Source organism: Aotus nancymaae, unplaced genomic scaffold (assembly GCF_030222135.1).
Source record: "Aotus nancymaae isolate 86718 unplaced genomic scaffold, 86718_ANA_hifiasm-v0.15.2.pri h1tg000014l, whole genome shotgun sequence".
NCBI lineage: Eukaryota > Metazoa > Chordata > Mammalia > Primates > Aotidae > Aotus > Aotus nancymaae.
Window position 1 is genome coordinate 103,423,194 of NW_026988425.1, and position 15,529 is coordinate 103,438,722.

Sequence of the window (15,529 nt, forward strand, 5' to 3'; positions counted from 1 at the left end):
TTTTTGTATTTTTAGTAGAGACAGGGTTTCACCATGTTGACCAGGATGGTCTCGATCTCTTGACCTCGTGATCCACCCGCCTCGGCCTCCCAAAGTGCTGGGATTACAGGTGTGAGCCACCACGTCCGGCCCTGGGATTACGTATCTTTAAACATGAAGAATTTATTCCTAGAATATCTACACCTTTCCTCAATAAAATACCTTCTTTGATACACAAATTTATTGAAAAATTTAGTGAAACATTGTTTTAATTGTGGAGGAACTGTAAAGTAAAAAGCAGAATTCAAACATAGAAATTTTGAATATAACCAAAGATTTCGGAGAATTTTTTGATCTTGAAACAAGTGACCACTGGCTATGCCACCCCGCACTCCACAGGGTTCTAAGTTTTTTTTCTTTTCCTTTATTAGAGGTTATTTTGTGGAAATGTGTGACAAGTACTCTTATGGTTTCACTGAGATGTGCCTTTTATTTTTGGCATTTTTTGAGTGGCCCATCAAACTTTCCATATAGTTGGGTCTTCATCCCTGGAAAAGCTAAGTATAAGCACTTCACTTGGAATATTCACTCCTGCTTGTGGATCAAATTACAGAAACATTAATGCTGATCTTTTTTTAAACTTTATTATCCTTTTCTGTAAAGTAATTCAAAAGTGAATGAAACTTTCAATAGTATTTTTATTAGAAGTTGTAGAAAATTTTTCACTGTCTAAATTACATTTACAAGTTGCCGTTCATTTATTTTCTTGAGGAATGTTTATAGATTAGTATCTAATTCTGTGGTTTATTTTAGCATATAAATCTTTGATATGATAGACTTTAAGCAATAAATATATGGTTATATAAAACATTTTAAACTATTTTATAAAAAATAATTATAACTTTCACTTTTGTAGAAGAATACCTGCAATTGACTTTTGATAAAACAGTATTTAAAATTTCTGCAATTTTGCATCCAAGTACCTACTTGAATAAAATACTTCTGGGCAGTGAACAAGGAAGCCTGCAATTGTGGAATGTAAAATCCAAGTAAGTATTTTAGTTAGAAAATAATATAGTTGTCACCTTATCCTCATCTATTATTTCCTAATGCATACTTAAGTCTCATTTCTCCTGCTGTTGTATATTTATTTGGAGGGTTGTCTATAATTACAGTTGGTCCTCTGTATCAGAGGAGTCAACCAACTTCAGATCAAAAATATTCAAGAAAAAATGAATAATAATACAACAATAAAAATCACATTTTAAAATAGTACAGAATAACAGCTATTTACATAGTATTAGGTTTTTTGAGTAAGCTAGAGATTAAAGTATATGCATAAATGTGTGATGGTTATATGCATTTTATGTAAGGGACTTGAGCATCTCTTAACTTTGGTATCAGCAGAGAGGTTGGGAAGACCTGAAACCAATCCCCCAGGGATGCTGAGCTATACAACTATATGCTTGCTTTTGGAGTTGTTGCTGGTGGCATCACATATATGAAAGCTGGCATGTGATCCTGACAGATGTTAGACAGCTTCATAAATGCTCATTGAAAAGTATGTACTGATGGCCTAATAACTGTAAAGAATTGCTATACAGAAGGCTCTAATAAAGTAATATGAGATCTGTCAGAAAATAATAATTATGCAATTATTCTTGGGGAGCTTCTAGTTTTCCATACATGAAAATTTTGTATATATGAAGAAGGTAAAAGATGGAAAAGTAAATCAATGATAATTTAGTGCTAGCATTTAGAAATGATTTTCAGGGTTAAAAGTATTTTCGTTTCCCATATATACATTGAATGTCTACTATAATATTGATATAGCTGGAGGGCTGGATACATGATTTTGAATACTTCTACCCATTAAACATTTATCAGTAAAAAAAGGTGGCAGCTCAGACTTCTTTGTTTATCATTTTAAAAAGCAAATAAAAATATTTGACCATCCAAATTGTTTTTTCCAAAGTCTTTATAAATTCAGAAGGGAAAATAAGATTATTAAAGGTATAATGTTTTAAATCAGTGCTTCATTTCAATTTAACAAATACCATTGACTGCCTGCTTTGTGCTAGGTTCAGGGATGGTGACTGAAATACTGTCTTTGCCCTTTCGGTTATTTTCTTTAGTTCTTTATTTGTTGTGTACATTCTTTACTGTACTTTAAATAGCCATCGTATTCAGTGAACTAATCTGTGCCCATTTACACAATTTAATATGTGGTTTAATACTTTAATGATTATTATTATTTCAGATACTTCTGTTTGTTCCATGGATGTGTTATATATCATTCATGGCTTGCTTCTGAAATTGACAGCAGCATTACTATTGTCATATAACAGTCATATAACATGCAGATAATATTGTTGTTAAAATATAAGTTAGTCCCTTTCATGACGATTTTTTTGCAGTCCTAAATTTTTTTTATTGTTGTCTGTAATATGAAATGGTTTATCACTCATAAATTTTTTTTTCCACTTTGGACATTTAATATTACCCTACTAATATTACTAGTAGGATATTAGTTTGAGATCTAGAATTTGTCTGGATAATATTACTAACCTTGTGACGTTAGCTTAATTATCAGAATACTGTGTGGGAGAATAAGAAAGTAATAAATATCACCTATTATTATTTCATTTTTTAAATGTGTAGCTGATTTTGTTTTCCTCCCATAAAAAAGCTTTCAATTATTTTTCTTCTTGTAGTAAACTTCTGTATACATTTCCAGGATGGAAAGTTGGAGTGACAGCTCTTCAGCAGGTTAGTATTTTTCTGTTAAATCAAAGAGGAAGCAAAGTTAATAGGAAAATCTTTTAGTTTCAGGAATCAATCATAATTTTAGACATAAAGACAAAACAATATATAGCTTAGTTTACCTTTAAAATTGTTACCCTGAAGAAATAGTGTTTTGGAAATGTAGTTTAAAACAAGTAATAATGCCTTTGCCAATAACAGTTTTGGAATCCTTTGTGCTTATAGTTTGACTTTAAACCCATGGTTGCTATGGATCCTTCTTTACTAATCATTTTGCAGAGATGTAATCCAGTGTCTTGTGTAGACTGGAAATGAGTGTTCAGCAATGCAAGGGGTATTGTAAGTCATGCAGATAAATTTGTCAAGATGTTGAGATTTATGGTCTGAAATAATTGGAGCCAAAATCCTAATGTTTGATTCGATGATGAACTATTTAAGAAATAACTGCCTTTTTTAATGACTCTGCAAAATATGTATAAATAAATGAATGCATACCTGCATTGAATCTTGTGTTTCTATTGGCCACATATGTAGCCAGTATACACTTACTTTTCTCAGCATCCACTGTCTATGCTTGCCCAATTTATATGTATTCCTTATCTTCTCTTACTGCCATCAATCTAGCTCCACTTTTGCCTATCCAGAAGACTACATAAATATCAGAGGATTAGGGCCTTTGAGGGCAAGGGATTATTTGTTTCAGTATCTCCAGTTCCTACACAGGGTCTGATGCATAGTAGACACTTGATGACAAATTAATAAAACATGTAGCCTGATTCCATTCTATAATGATATTGGACATTGATCTTTGCTAAAGTAAAGAAATTCATAATAGAGCCTGTATGTAAGACTATTGTATTATAGACCATTATAACCATAGAATATTAGAACTGGAACAGGCTCATTGTAATACATTTTTTTGCCTTTTCCCATGTTTTGTAAGTTTTTCTACATTTTTGGGTAAACAATTTTTCACTTCCTCTGTAATTGGTTACACATTGCCATGCATGTCGCAGGCCTTGTATGTTTTCTAGGAGTTGTCTCCTTTTTCTGTTTCCATCCAATCTAGTGATCTGTAATGATTTTATACATAGCTTTCTTTTCTGTTGTGGCTGTTTTCTTATCAAAATCTTACCAGCTAGATTTTGGGGGTGGGGATGGGATGTTGACTGGCAGAATTGAAGCTGGGAAGTAATTTGGAAAAATCATTTCCGAATACTTCTATGCTGAATAAAAAAGTATGCCAGAATAGTAACACTTATTGAGTTTTTCTGGCACCTTTAGGAAGATACTTCATTATTTCTTTTGATAACACCTAAGAAATGATGCATATCGTAAGGATTATTAAAGCTATTTTGTTTAAGAAAACAAAATAAAAGTTTGAATAATTTAATTTTTAGGCACCAGCTGTCGATGTTGTTGCTGTTGGTCTTATGTCAGGTCAAGTTATCATTCACAACATTAAATTTAATGAAACATTAATGAAGTTTCGTCAAGACTGGGGACCCATTACTTCAATTTCATTTCGCACAGGTAACTTTTAACGTACTTATTGATAAGAGTTAAGGAAACTTAAAATTCAATACCTTAAAATTCAGAAATTTTTTTTGTCGTCTGGTAGCTTAATCTAATAGAAGTGAATGAATACCGGAGTAAAAAGAGGCAAAGAAATTTGAATAAATAATTGGTATATAGTTTTTTTCTAACTTTATGGAATAAAAGAGAAAAGAATTCTTGTTTATTTTGGGAGGATCTATAAGTATTTTTCTTAATGTGTTTTATTTTAATAACAGATGGTCATCCTGTAATGGCAGCTGGAAGCCCATGTGGCCATATTGGACTCTGGGATCTAGAGGACAAAAAATTAATCAATCAAATGAGAAATGCACACTCTACAGCAATTGCCGGACTGACATTTCTCCATAGAGAGCCACTTCTTGTCACAAATGGCGGTGACAATGCTCTCAGGGTATTATGATGATTATCATCTTCCTGGCTCATCTAACTTACCCTTTGGGTTATTACAAGCTTGCTTTAATGTATCAGCTTTCAACCTAGAAGATGAAAGGAATATGGAAGGAGGTATTGGTATAGATGAAAGAAAAAGCACAGTGGTGACATGATTGCAGTGAAGCAGGAAAGACTTAGTTTATTTCTCCCACAAGACCCACCCTCCCCCTTGTAATTCCAGGGTTAGTGGCTTAGCAAGCACTACTCAATGCCAGTTGATGTATGTAGGGGGTGATTTGACCGCTTGCAGATAAGAACTTTACATTTTTATTTCTTGGCAGATATGGATATTTGATGGTCCTACAGGTGAAGGCCGACTTTTGAGATTCAGAATGGGTCATAGTGCTCCTCTTACCAGTATCAGATACTATGGACAGAATGGACAACAGATTCTAAGCGCAAGTGAGCTTCTGCTTCATACTATTAGTTTATTTCAGCAAGTGTTGAGATGTGGGTGCCCAGTATTAGGTTTGATATTTACACATATTTAGATTTGCATATCTCTTTGAGTGACTTAAAGTTATTATCTATACTTAATGTGTCCTTCTGTTTACTAATCCTCAGAGACAGAATGGTCAGATTCTAAAAATTCTGTTCGTCTGCTGAAAATTATTAGTATCTCTTTTTCATTTTATCCTTTATTCTGACTAAATGCCATTCTATAAAAAGTTGAGTATTTTAGACCAGGCATGGTGGCTCACACCTGTAATCTCAGCACTTTGGGAGGCCGAGGCAGGCGGATCACCTGAGGTCGGGAGTTCAAGACCAGCCTGACAAACATTGAGAAACCCTGTCTCTACTAAAAATACAAAATATTAGCCAGGCGTGGTGGCATATGCCTGTAATCCCAGATACCAGGGAGGCTGAGGCAGGAGAATTGCCTAAACCTAGGAGGCAGAGGTTGCTGTAAGCCGACATTGCGCCATTACACTCCAGCCTGGCGATGAGCAAAACTCCATCTCAAGGAAAAAAAAAAGTTGAGTGTTTTAATGTAGTTGCAATCTGGCTTTCCCTTTAAAGTGTCCCAAACTGTAACTTCAAGTTTTTCAAATTGAATTTTATAAAATTTGTGATTCACATAGTCCATTGTTTTGATGAAACTTGATTAGAGATTTTCTGTGTATGTCAACAGGTCAAGATGGAACTCTTCAGTCATTTTCCACGGTACATGAAAAATTCAATAAGAGTTTGGGACATGGTAGGTCCTTTGCAAGACAGAAAATAAGCTGGTCACAAAAGAAACATTTCAACATTCTATGAGACAACTAGAGAAAGTTTCATCAATACGTTTTCTCTTTTCTTGGATGAAATAGATAAACGTAAACCATAAGAAGTGGTTGAGGTTCCGCTATGAGGTTATTGGAAAAAGTTAGACATCTTGGGTGGTAAAAACATACCGCTGCCACCCGAAAGATGTTGATGGCCTCTCTTGAGCTATCTGTAGAGTGCACAGTTTTTAAAATGGAAGGTAGCTTAGAGAAAGCATCAAAGTAAGCAGTGTCCAGTTTTTTTGCTTTAAGGCAATCATTTTATTCTCCTTCCCTTTCCATGGTTTCCAGTCTTTGAAAGATTTTGTTTATTAAACAAGAAAATCTTTTTCAGTTTTATTACTAATTTTTAAGTGACTACTATTCATGTATGTATATACTTTAAGATGAAATTTAAGATTATTTTTTAATTAATATCTAAAGTAATTTCTCTTAGAATTAAAAAATAACAGTGGTAATAACATCTTTGTTTTGTTTCTGACTTAAATGGGAATATCTTGAACTTTATAGTTATATGACAATGGTAGCTTTTCTTTTACATACATTTTTTTTTTATTAAGAAGGATTCATAGCTTTCTATGTCCCCCTTGCCTCCAACCCCAGGATTAATAAATAAAAAGAGAGTCAAACGTAAAGGACTTCAGAATACCATGTCAGTGAGACTTCCACCCATCACAAAGTTTGCAGCAGGTAAGTAACTTCATACTGTGTTTCAAGACATTCTCCTTTGTCATTGTTTCCTACTGTGTGCTATTTTATTTTCTCTTGTTTTAATAAATGCTTTTACAGATATTAATAAGCATTCAGAAAGTAACTCCAGGTACATGCTGATCTTGTGTGAAGACTAAAATGAGTTCTTTTAAATGTGAACTTACTGTCTATTAATCTCAGGCTTTGCTCTTCATAATAGCTATTACTAATATTTGATTTAATAGCCTTTCTTTTTATTCTGTCATATGCCTAGTATAATGAAAGTCACTAATGTAAAAAGAACTGGAATAGCAAAGTATGAGAACATAGAGCTCTGACTAATTAAGCTCTAAGAATACTGAGGATTTAGTATGCTATGTCATTTGACCAGTGCTTCTTTCAGTGATTTTAAGAAAAATGTAGATAATGGGTTTATTGCCTGAAATCTATCATGGGAAATTACTGTGTAGGCACTATTTCTATTTGAAGGCTATTATTAAGATCACCTTTCTGACTTTTCTTAGAGCTTGAGGGATGTTTCTAAAAACGCATCTAAATCACATTACTCACCTGCTTAAAATTTTTTAGTGGCTCTTACACCTTTAGAGTGGAATCTCATCTTCTTAACATGACTTTCAAGATTTTGGTAGTGTGGTCCTGATTGCCTTCCCCGACTCCCATTCCTCCCAAAAGATACTACACTTACTTGCTGTCCTCAGTTTTGTTCATTTTTTTTTCTTGTGCATGTTATCCCCCGACTCCAGGTAATTTCTACTTGTTCTACCACTCCATCCAGAGAGACATTTATTTTCCCCAAATCTCCTGAGTGGTTTTATAAGACACTATCATATTTTACTGTGATTTCTTCTAATTCAAATCTCTTGTTAGTTTGTTGTATACTAAAAACACATAAACACACACATTTTTAATTTGTCAATTAAAATATAATAACCTTTTGTTAGATTGGAAACATTAGTATCAGGTATTACCTGTTTGGGTTACCATTGTATCGCTAGTGTCTGATGAGAACCTGAAATATTAAATGCTTAGTAAGTAATAGATGAGTAACAGAATGTGAAGTAATTTGATTTATGATTTTTATTACGTTTTAGAGGAAGCTCGTGAGAGTGACTGGGATGGTATCATTGCTTGCCATCAAGGTAAGCTATCTTGCTCAACCTGGAATTATCAAAAATCTACAATAGGTGCTTACTTTCTCAAGCCAAAAGAATTGAAGAAAGATGACATAACTGCAACAGTAAGTGAGCTTGTTTATAAGGATATTTTCACTTTAAAACTTTCCTATGGAAATCTTGTATTCAAGGTTTCTCCTCATAATATTGGTTGAAAAAACATAGTTTAACATTTTGAAGTTATTCCTTAATAGTTTTAAGCTTTCCAAGTTACAGACATTTATTTGAAATTGGGTATGAGGTATTATCTCATTGTGGTTCTGATTTCTATTTCTCCACTGACATGAAGAATGAACATGTTTTCATGTGGTTATAGACCATTTGTATGTCTTTTTTGAAAAATATTTAAAAATAATTAACTTGTAACATCTCTTTATATATTCTCAATACAAGTCCCTTATCAGATATTTGAATTACAAATGTTTTCTTCCATTCTGTAGGCTATCATTTCATTTTCTTTTTGGTATCATTTTTAACTAAAAGTTTTGAATTTTGATGAAGTTCAGTTTATTCTTATATTGCTTATGCTTTTTGAAAAAGCATTGTGTAGCTGAAGGACACGAAGATTTGCTCCTGTGACTGATAAGAGCTTCCTAGTTTTAGCTCTTACATTTGGGTTTATTCTCTCTGAATTGATTTTTGTATATGGTATGATATAGGGATCCAAATTCATTTTTTTGCATGTGGATATCCAGTTGTCTCAGCACCATTTGTTCACAAGACCGTTCTTTCTCCATTGAATGATCTTGTTACCTCTGCTGAAATATAGAAAAAAATATATTGATACACTATTGATATTTTAAGTAGTGAAATGGGTCTATAATAGAACTTGCTTATAAACCAAATGTTCTCCCTGTAGTGTCTTATATATTCCCTTCCTAAAATGTCATAATTAAAATATTTTGGGCTTTTGCTTGGGCATTCTAACTAATGGTATGTTTATGGTTTGATGACAGCTGTGGAAGCAGATAAAAAAGGCAAGACAAAAAGAAATTAGGCAATGGAATGTTTTGACTTTAGCCTTGTTAATAAAATAAGAATTGAAGGCTAGTCCCGTATGTAGTTCTCCTGACTTTGTACGTTTAAATTGAGTTAACCTTAGTTATGTTTTTTTTCTTAGATAATAATTCTTGATACTTTTAAAAGAATAGAGATAGAATCTAACATATATTCTTATACACCCAAATATAATTACTTTATGTTTAAAAAAACTAATGAAGCAATTTATTTATCGTGCTTTTTTTAAATAAAAAGGAACAAGTAGTAGATTAAAAAGAAACTCTGGCAAGCATAAAGTGCAATACAATGTTATTTTCTTTGTCATTTGTGGGTTTTTTTTTTTTTTTTTCTTAAAGGCAGTGGATATAACTTCTTGTGGAAACTTTGCTGTAATTGGCCTCTCATCAGGAACTGTAGATGTATATAACATGCAGTCTGGTATACATCGAGGAAGTTTCGGCAAGGATCAAGGTATAGAATTTTTTCCTTTTTTTAAATTAATATAGATAAATACAAGACTAGTAATGATAGATTGCATTTGTAATCTTTAAGTGCTGGGCATTTTGCTTAAGTTTAAGATGGGTTATTATCAACCCTATATGGCAGATACTGCAGTTGTATCATAAGGACCGTGTTGAAAGAGAAAAGTCATGGTACCTAAGAGTTACGTGGCTATTATGCAGATTAAAATTTTTTTCTCCTCTGCTTTAAGCAGAAAATTTTAACAAAATTTTCAAACCTATGTGGTATCAACCTGATTTCTGTTCTTTTACTCAAACAGTGTTAATAATTAAGATTCTTCTCCTTACCCCCCTAAAATTCAGATTAATTTCAAAATTTTTCAAGGATATTTAAGTGGCAGCTTATGTATTTGAATGAAGGAATCACTATGTGTTTTGTTCAAAGAGACACTGCCAATTCTGATTTCTTTTTTCTTTTGCCATGTACCTTACAGCTCACAAGGGATCTATTAGAGGTGTTTCAGTGGATGGATTAAACCAGTTGACAGTTACAACTGGTAGTGAAGGATTACTCAAATTCTGGAACTTTAAAAGCAAAAGTTTAATCCATTCTGTGGGCCTCAGCTCATCTCCAAATATCATGTTGCTACATAGGGACAGGTAAACTTTTAATGATAATGGATTTTCTCTTTGATTCTTTTGGTAAAAGTTTTAAAGTCACAATTTACCAAGTGAGAAAAATCAGAGTGTTTAATAAAGAACAGCATTTGGCTTAATTTCCACCTAAGTGTATTTGATTTAACAAAATTCAAGTGGATATAGGACTTTAGTTCAAGGATTTTTTATTTACTAAAACTGGTGCATTTATCTTGCTAGTGGCATTCTGGGACTCGCCTTGGATGACTTCTCCATTAGTGTTCTGGACATAGAAACTAGGAAGATTGTCAGAGAGTTTTCTGGACACCAAGGCCAAATAAATGACATGGTAAAACAAACTCTAGCTGATAAAACTTGACTTATTTCTACTTCTGTTTGGGTGTGTTATCCTTTAATAGCCTTAAAATCATTATATGAGGTGGTTATCAATTTTAATTTGCAGGACATTTTTCAAAGATTTTTAAAGAAAATTTTAAATTAAAAGTTTAATACTTTTCAGGGAGTTGATGCCATCAAATTGAAGTGTAAGTTTTAGAGCTCATCTTTTTTTCATTAAACAAAGCCAGAGTATACTATAGATATGAATGATCCATTGGTTTATGTCATTTTTAACTTAATATTAAAATAAGCTGGGAGAACTTATTTCTGTAAAACTATGTATGGAATGAATTAATAGTAAAAGACCATTTGCTTGGAATATTTGGTATCGGTTTATTTTAGTTTAGTGCTATTTCTGGGGTTTATGTATGTTAATTCTGAAAGGGTTTAATTAATAAAAATGTGTTTAAGTTTACTATTATGTTCCTATAGTGGGATATATGATATGATAAGAAGTAAAGTAGTTTAAAAAGCATATTTTATTCAAAAGAACTTTTAAAATAAATTTGTCATTTGAGGACCATATTAAGTCTGTTATTATTTTTCACCAATTGCAGATACCTTGATTTGCTTGAAAATAGAAAAAGTAAAATAAAAATAAAACCCTAATACTTAGTGACAAACCCAACAGCTACATTTACTAGTTTTCACACCAAAAATCAGAATTTACTCCTTTCCTTAAAAATTGAAGGAAAAAAAATCCGGTCAGGACATTGTGTTCTGCAGATCAGAGGCTGGCAGAATTACACATCAACAGAATTTGTTTTGACAGCATCTGTAGAAATGAGGGTGGGAGTGGGTTGTGCTGAAATGGCAATTTTGAAAACATCTGTTAAGTGTTAACTTGCTCTTCCTTTTTCAAACCTTACTTTCAACTTGTATATCTAGAGTTTCCCTATTCAGTAATAAGTTACTCCTTTTAGTTAAATCTGTGAGTATTTATAACATGACTTTACCTCTCAGAGTCATTCTTTCCCATACTTTGCTATCTGTACCACCCTTCTGTAAGTTGATCTATTTGTAACTTGAGATTTGAGTTCCCATTATATTACTGCAGCCTGATGAACAAATTAACATTTACATATTCCAGTATCACCCACTAATTTAAACTGCTGGATGAACAATATACTACAACTACAAACCTTAAAGTTTTTCTTTTTGGGTCATTTTTCACATGTGATCTAATTTGTGCCTGATGACCCTTAGGTACTACAGGCAAAGAGATCTATTATTTATCCATTTTTATAGCTAGAAAAGATAATGGGTGGCATAGTTTATTTAAATTTGTTTTGAAAAAATCTGATTATGATGGCTTATGTTTAGAAATAAAACATTATTAAAAGAAAAGAAGATGTTTAACATAAGCTTCAAGAAAAATAGGCTCTTAATCACACACATAAACATATTGTCTGTAAGTAAATGGAAAATTATAGTTTGAAAATTAATGCAATACACTTTATTTTTTTAACTTTTAGTAATTCATTTAAAAGCCTAATCTTTATCCAATTCCTTATCCGTGGTATTCGGGAAGTGGTATTTTCTTTTATATGAAATAAGACAGCCTGAATGTTACTCAGTCAAATTAATTTTTTTATGAAGCCTGCATTATCTTTTCATTTATTGCATTCTTTAAGGTGTTAACTTTATATACATGCATGCATACATATAAATATATCCATATATATTTTATATATATATATGCATATTATATTTTTTTAATTTAAAGGCTTTTAGTCCTGATGGTCGTTGGTTAATAAGTGCTGCAATGGATTGCTCTGTTAGGACTTGGGACCTTCCTTCTGGGTGGTAAGTTTATATTTCTAAATCCCTAACCTCTATAAGAAGATTTCTAAGTTATTTTCTTCACAAGTGACTTTTACCAGTAGTTAATGGATTATATGCTTTTCCAATGTGACTACATTTGGAGATTTTTCTGACATGACTATATTGTGTCCTTGGAGTGTTTTTAATGATAACTAAACAGCAGGTAGTAGTGTCATGAAAGATACTAGAGAAGTGAAATCTCTCTTAGGTTTTCTAATCCTGCAAAATTGAGATACAGAAGCAAGTTGCCTAAACCTTAGGAAAGCTCATTTGGCCTTTTTGATAAAGCTCAGACTTAAGGATGACAAATTTTATTTTGAGTTTTTTTAGTTCATGCTGAATTTAGTTAGAAAGTAAAAACCGCTAACTTTTCCTTTTTGTGTATTATATCTCTTGTGATACTCTGACATAATTCTTAAAAGAAGGCATTTTAGATAGTTTTAGTGCATTTTCTGTTGCTTGGAATATTGAAACTCTGTTATTTCTAAAGAAAAGGAGTTTATTTCTTACAGTTTGGGAGATTGAAAAGCCCCAGGTTAAGAGGCCATAGCTGGTGAGAGCCTTCTTGCTGGTGGAGACTCTGAATAGTCCCAAGGTGGTATGGGGTATCACATTAGTAAGGGTGATACCCCATACCACCTTGGGAATATCACTCAGCGTGATAATGTAATGGCTCAAGTCTGTCTTCCTTTTCTTATAAAACCACTGGTTTCCCTTTCATGATAATCCATTAATCTATGAATGGGTTAATCCATTAATGAGGACAGAGTCCTCATGATCCAGTCACCTCTTAAAGGCCCTCCCCCTCAATACTGTCACATTGTGGATTAAGTTTAAACATGAGTTTTAGAGGGGACATTCAGATTATATCTTAAAAGTAATAAAAATGTGTGTCTTTAGATTTGGGTAAAACCTAACAGATGCTCGGAAATCTATTTCATGGGTTGAAATTTGCGCCTAATCCAGCACTTTAAAGAGAAAACAACCAAATCTGTAAATGGTATAAACAGGAGACATACAGAATATGTGTGGCGTTTGTTGTTAAAAATTATGTAGGTGTAGATACCATTTAAAATCATATCATTTAACATAGGATTGCTTAGATGAGTATGAAGAAAGGAAGAATTATGGGAATAGCAAAACATCTAATTTAACAGTACCATACCATTAAAAAAAGATAGATGAGAAAAATGAGAAGGAAGGTGGTACTTTTTAATCTAAAATCTTCCTAAATTAAGCTCTGTTCACTTCCTCTTCCTACTCAGGAATTGGATAAGCTCATACATGAAAACAGTTTGACCTTTAGGAAGGAAAAACCCTGATGTCTTCACTTCCCTTCAAGTTTGAAACAAGCCTGAGGCACACCTGCCTATCTTGAGTATACAATGGATTTGTAGTAAGCAAAGCTAAGGATTGTTGCTAGTGGGTCCAGCTCTAATAACTAGGGATCTTTGTCCACAGGTGTGTCTCTTTCACTTAAAATAGAGTAAAGCAAAATATAATTTATTAACTGTATCCTCCTTTGGTTTTAGAAGGTTCACCTAAAGTTGGTATTTCTTTAATTAAACATTTTGTTAAAGACACTATTAGAAATATTAGTGGTCTGACACTTCTTGGGCTTTTGCTATTTTCTAAAAGTTAATGTTATCTAATTTGAGTTGCTTTAAAGTAAGAAAGTTATATAAATAGTAGAGTTGGCATAGTGCCTTTTTCATTTTCCTTTTTAATAGTTTTAGTTAAGAGAGATAGATTATTCAGTAGTAATAAATTGGCAGTTTTTTTTAAGTGGTTAATTCATCTTTGGAATGGAAAAATTAGGATCTGAAAGTAGCATTCAAAGCCACTAACCTTTGACTCAGCATTAGCCTTTTGCTGAATTTCTTATATCAGTAAAAAGTTGAAAAGATCAAAATCTGATCAATTTTCAACTCCAGTATCTTATTTTTAGGTGAGCATAGGCAATTTTAAGTGAATAGAGAGTCATGAAGCTGGGTGTAGCACAAGAGCAGAAGTGACCACATCGAATTGTTAAAAGAAAACGTAATAAAATGGACATTGATTGGAAAAAGCATATTTTTATTTAAAAAATAGTTTTTGGTTAAAATTTGAAGTGGACCGAATGAGAGAGCTTGAATAACTATCAAACAACTGCTGCTGCTTAATTGCAACTAAGCTAACATTTACGACGTGCTGCTAGGCACTGTGAATGCTTTTATTTTTCATATCCTAAGAGGTTGTAGGTACTATTGCTGTTATTAGTCCCATTTCAAAAATGATGAAGTGGAGGTTTTTAGAAAAATTAAGTGATTTGCCCAAGGCAACTTAGTTTATAAATGGCAGAGCACAAAATAAGCACAGGAGAAAGAACTGTTGTTATGTTATCACCTTTGCTAAGACTGTGTCTTAAGAACGATCTGATTTTCTTGATGTAGAGGATAATAAAGTTAAGGTTAGTGTTTTATTATACAACCATGGGTAATGGGTTTTTTTAAATTTCCCTCTTTTTTAAAAAACATAATTCAACCTATGGAGATTCCTAGTTTTTCTTTCAGTTAAATAATTTGAATAATGAAAACATGTTACATAGCCTGGAAAGTGAAGCTATCTATAAGTGAACCCTTGAGTGTATTAACATACAGGGATATCCATCTGGAATTGTGCCTATTTTAAACAAATTGCATAGGTATTAAACTTTCCCATGAAGTTTTTTTTAAGTGCTGAAACATTTTTTATGTTTGTAAAATTCTCAGAGAAACAAGAGTTGAAATTTTTTATCTCTGAAATTATCGTTCCTCTACCACTACCACCACCTTTTATGTCTGGTTGTTTTTGATCTAACAGAAGTTCAGATCTTGTTCTGTTGCCCAGGCTGGAGTGCAATGTTGCGATCTCGGCTCACTGCAACCTCCGTCTCCCGGGTTCAAGGGATTCTCCTGCCTCAGGCTCCTGAGCAGCTGGGACCACAGGTGCACGCCACCATACCCAGCTAATTTTTTTTGTATGTTTAATAGAGATGGGGTTTCACCATGTTGGCCAAGCTGGTCTCGAACTCCTGACCTCAAATGATCTGCCCACCTCATTCTCCCAAAGTGCTGGGATTACAGGCATCAGCCACCACTCCCAGTCCAGATTGAGTTCTTTGAGGGGTGAGAAATATATAAAATTAAATAGTCTTCATAGAATTCTTCATTTGTTCTCTTACCCCACTGCTACTTCCTGAGAAGCATTACATGAGAAGAATTAGAATAGAACATTGTTTTGAATTTCTCACTGAGGCAAAAACATCCCTTTGTGCTACTCCTTAAAG

The 15,529-nt window shown here is 32.9% G+C and overlaps 1 protein-coding gene across 1 annotated transcript in view; it reads left to right on the forward strand.

The window, feature by feature from the left end:
- The window catches only part of WDR36 (WD repeat domain 36), a 38,002-nt gene that overhangs the window by 7,801 nt on the left and 14,672 nt on the right, over window positions 1-15,529 (forward strand). Inside the window, exons 5-16 of the mRNA XM_012473938.3 lie at window positions 896-1,028; window positions 2,694-2,748; window positions 4,143-4,275; window positions 4,536-4,711; window positions 5,034-5,154; window positions 5,885-5,950; window positions 6,624-6,710; window positions 7,823-7,968; window positions 9,259-9,373; window positions 9,858-10,023; window positions 10,240-10,348; window positions 12,125-12,204. Of these exons, the coding sequence (XP_012329361.2) occupies window positions 896-1,028; window positions 2,694-2,748; window positions 4,143-4,275; window positions 4,536-4,711; window positions 5,034-5,154; window positions 5,885-5,950; window positions 6,624-6,710; window positions 7,823-7,968; window positions 9,259-9,373; window positions 9,858-10,023; window positions 10,240-10,348; window positions 12,125-12,204 (1,387 nt within the window). The remainder of the gene's footprint in view (window positions 1-895; window positions 1,029-2,693; window positions 2,749-4,142; window positions 4,276-4,535; window positions 4,712-5,033; window positions 5,155-5,884; window positions 5,951-6,623; window positions 6,711-7,822; window positions 7,969-9,258; window positions 9,374-9,857; window positions 10,024-10,239; window positions 10,349-12,124; window positions 12,205-15,529) is intronic.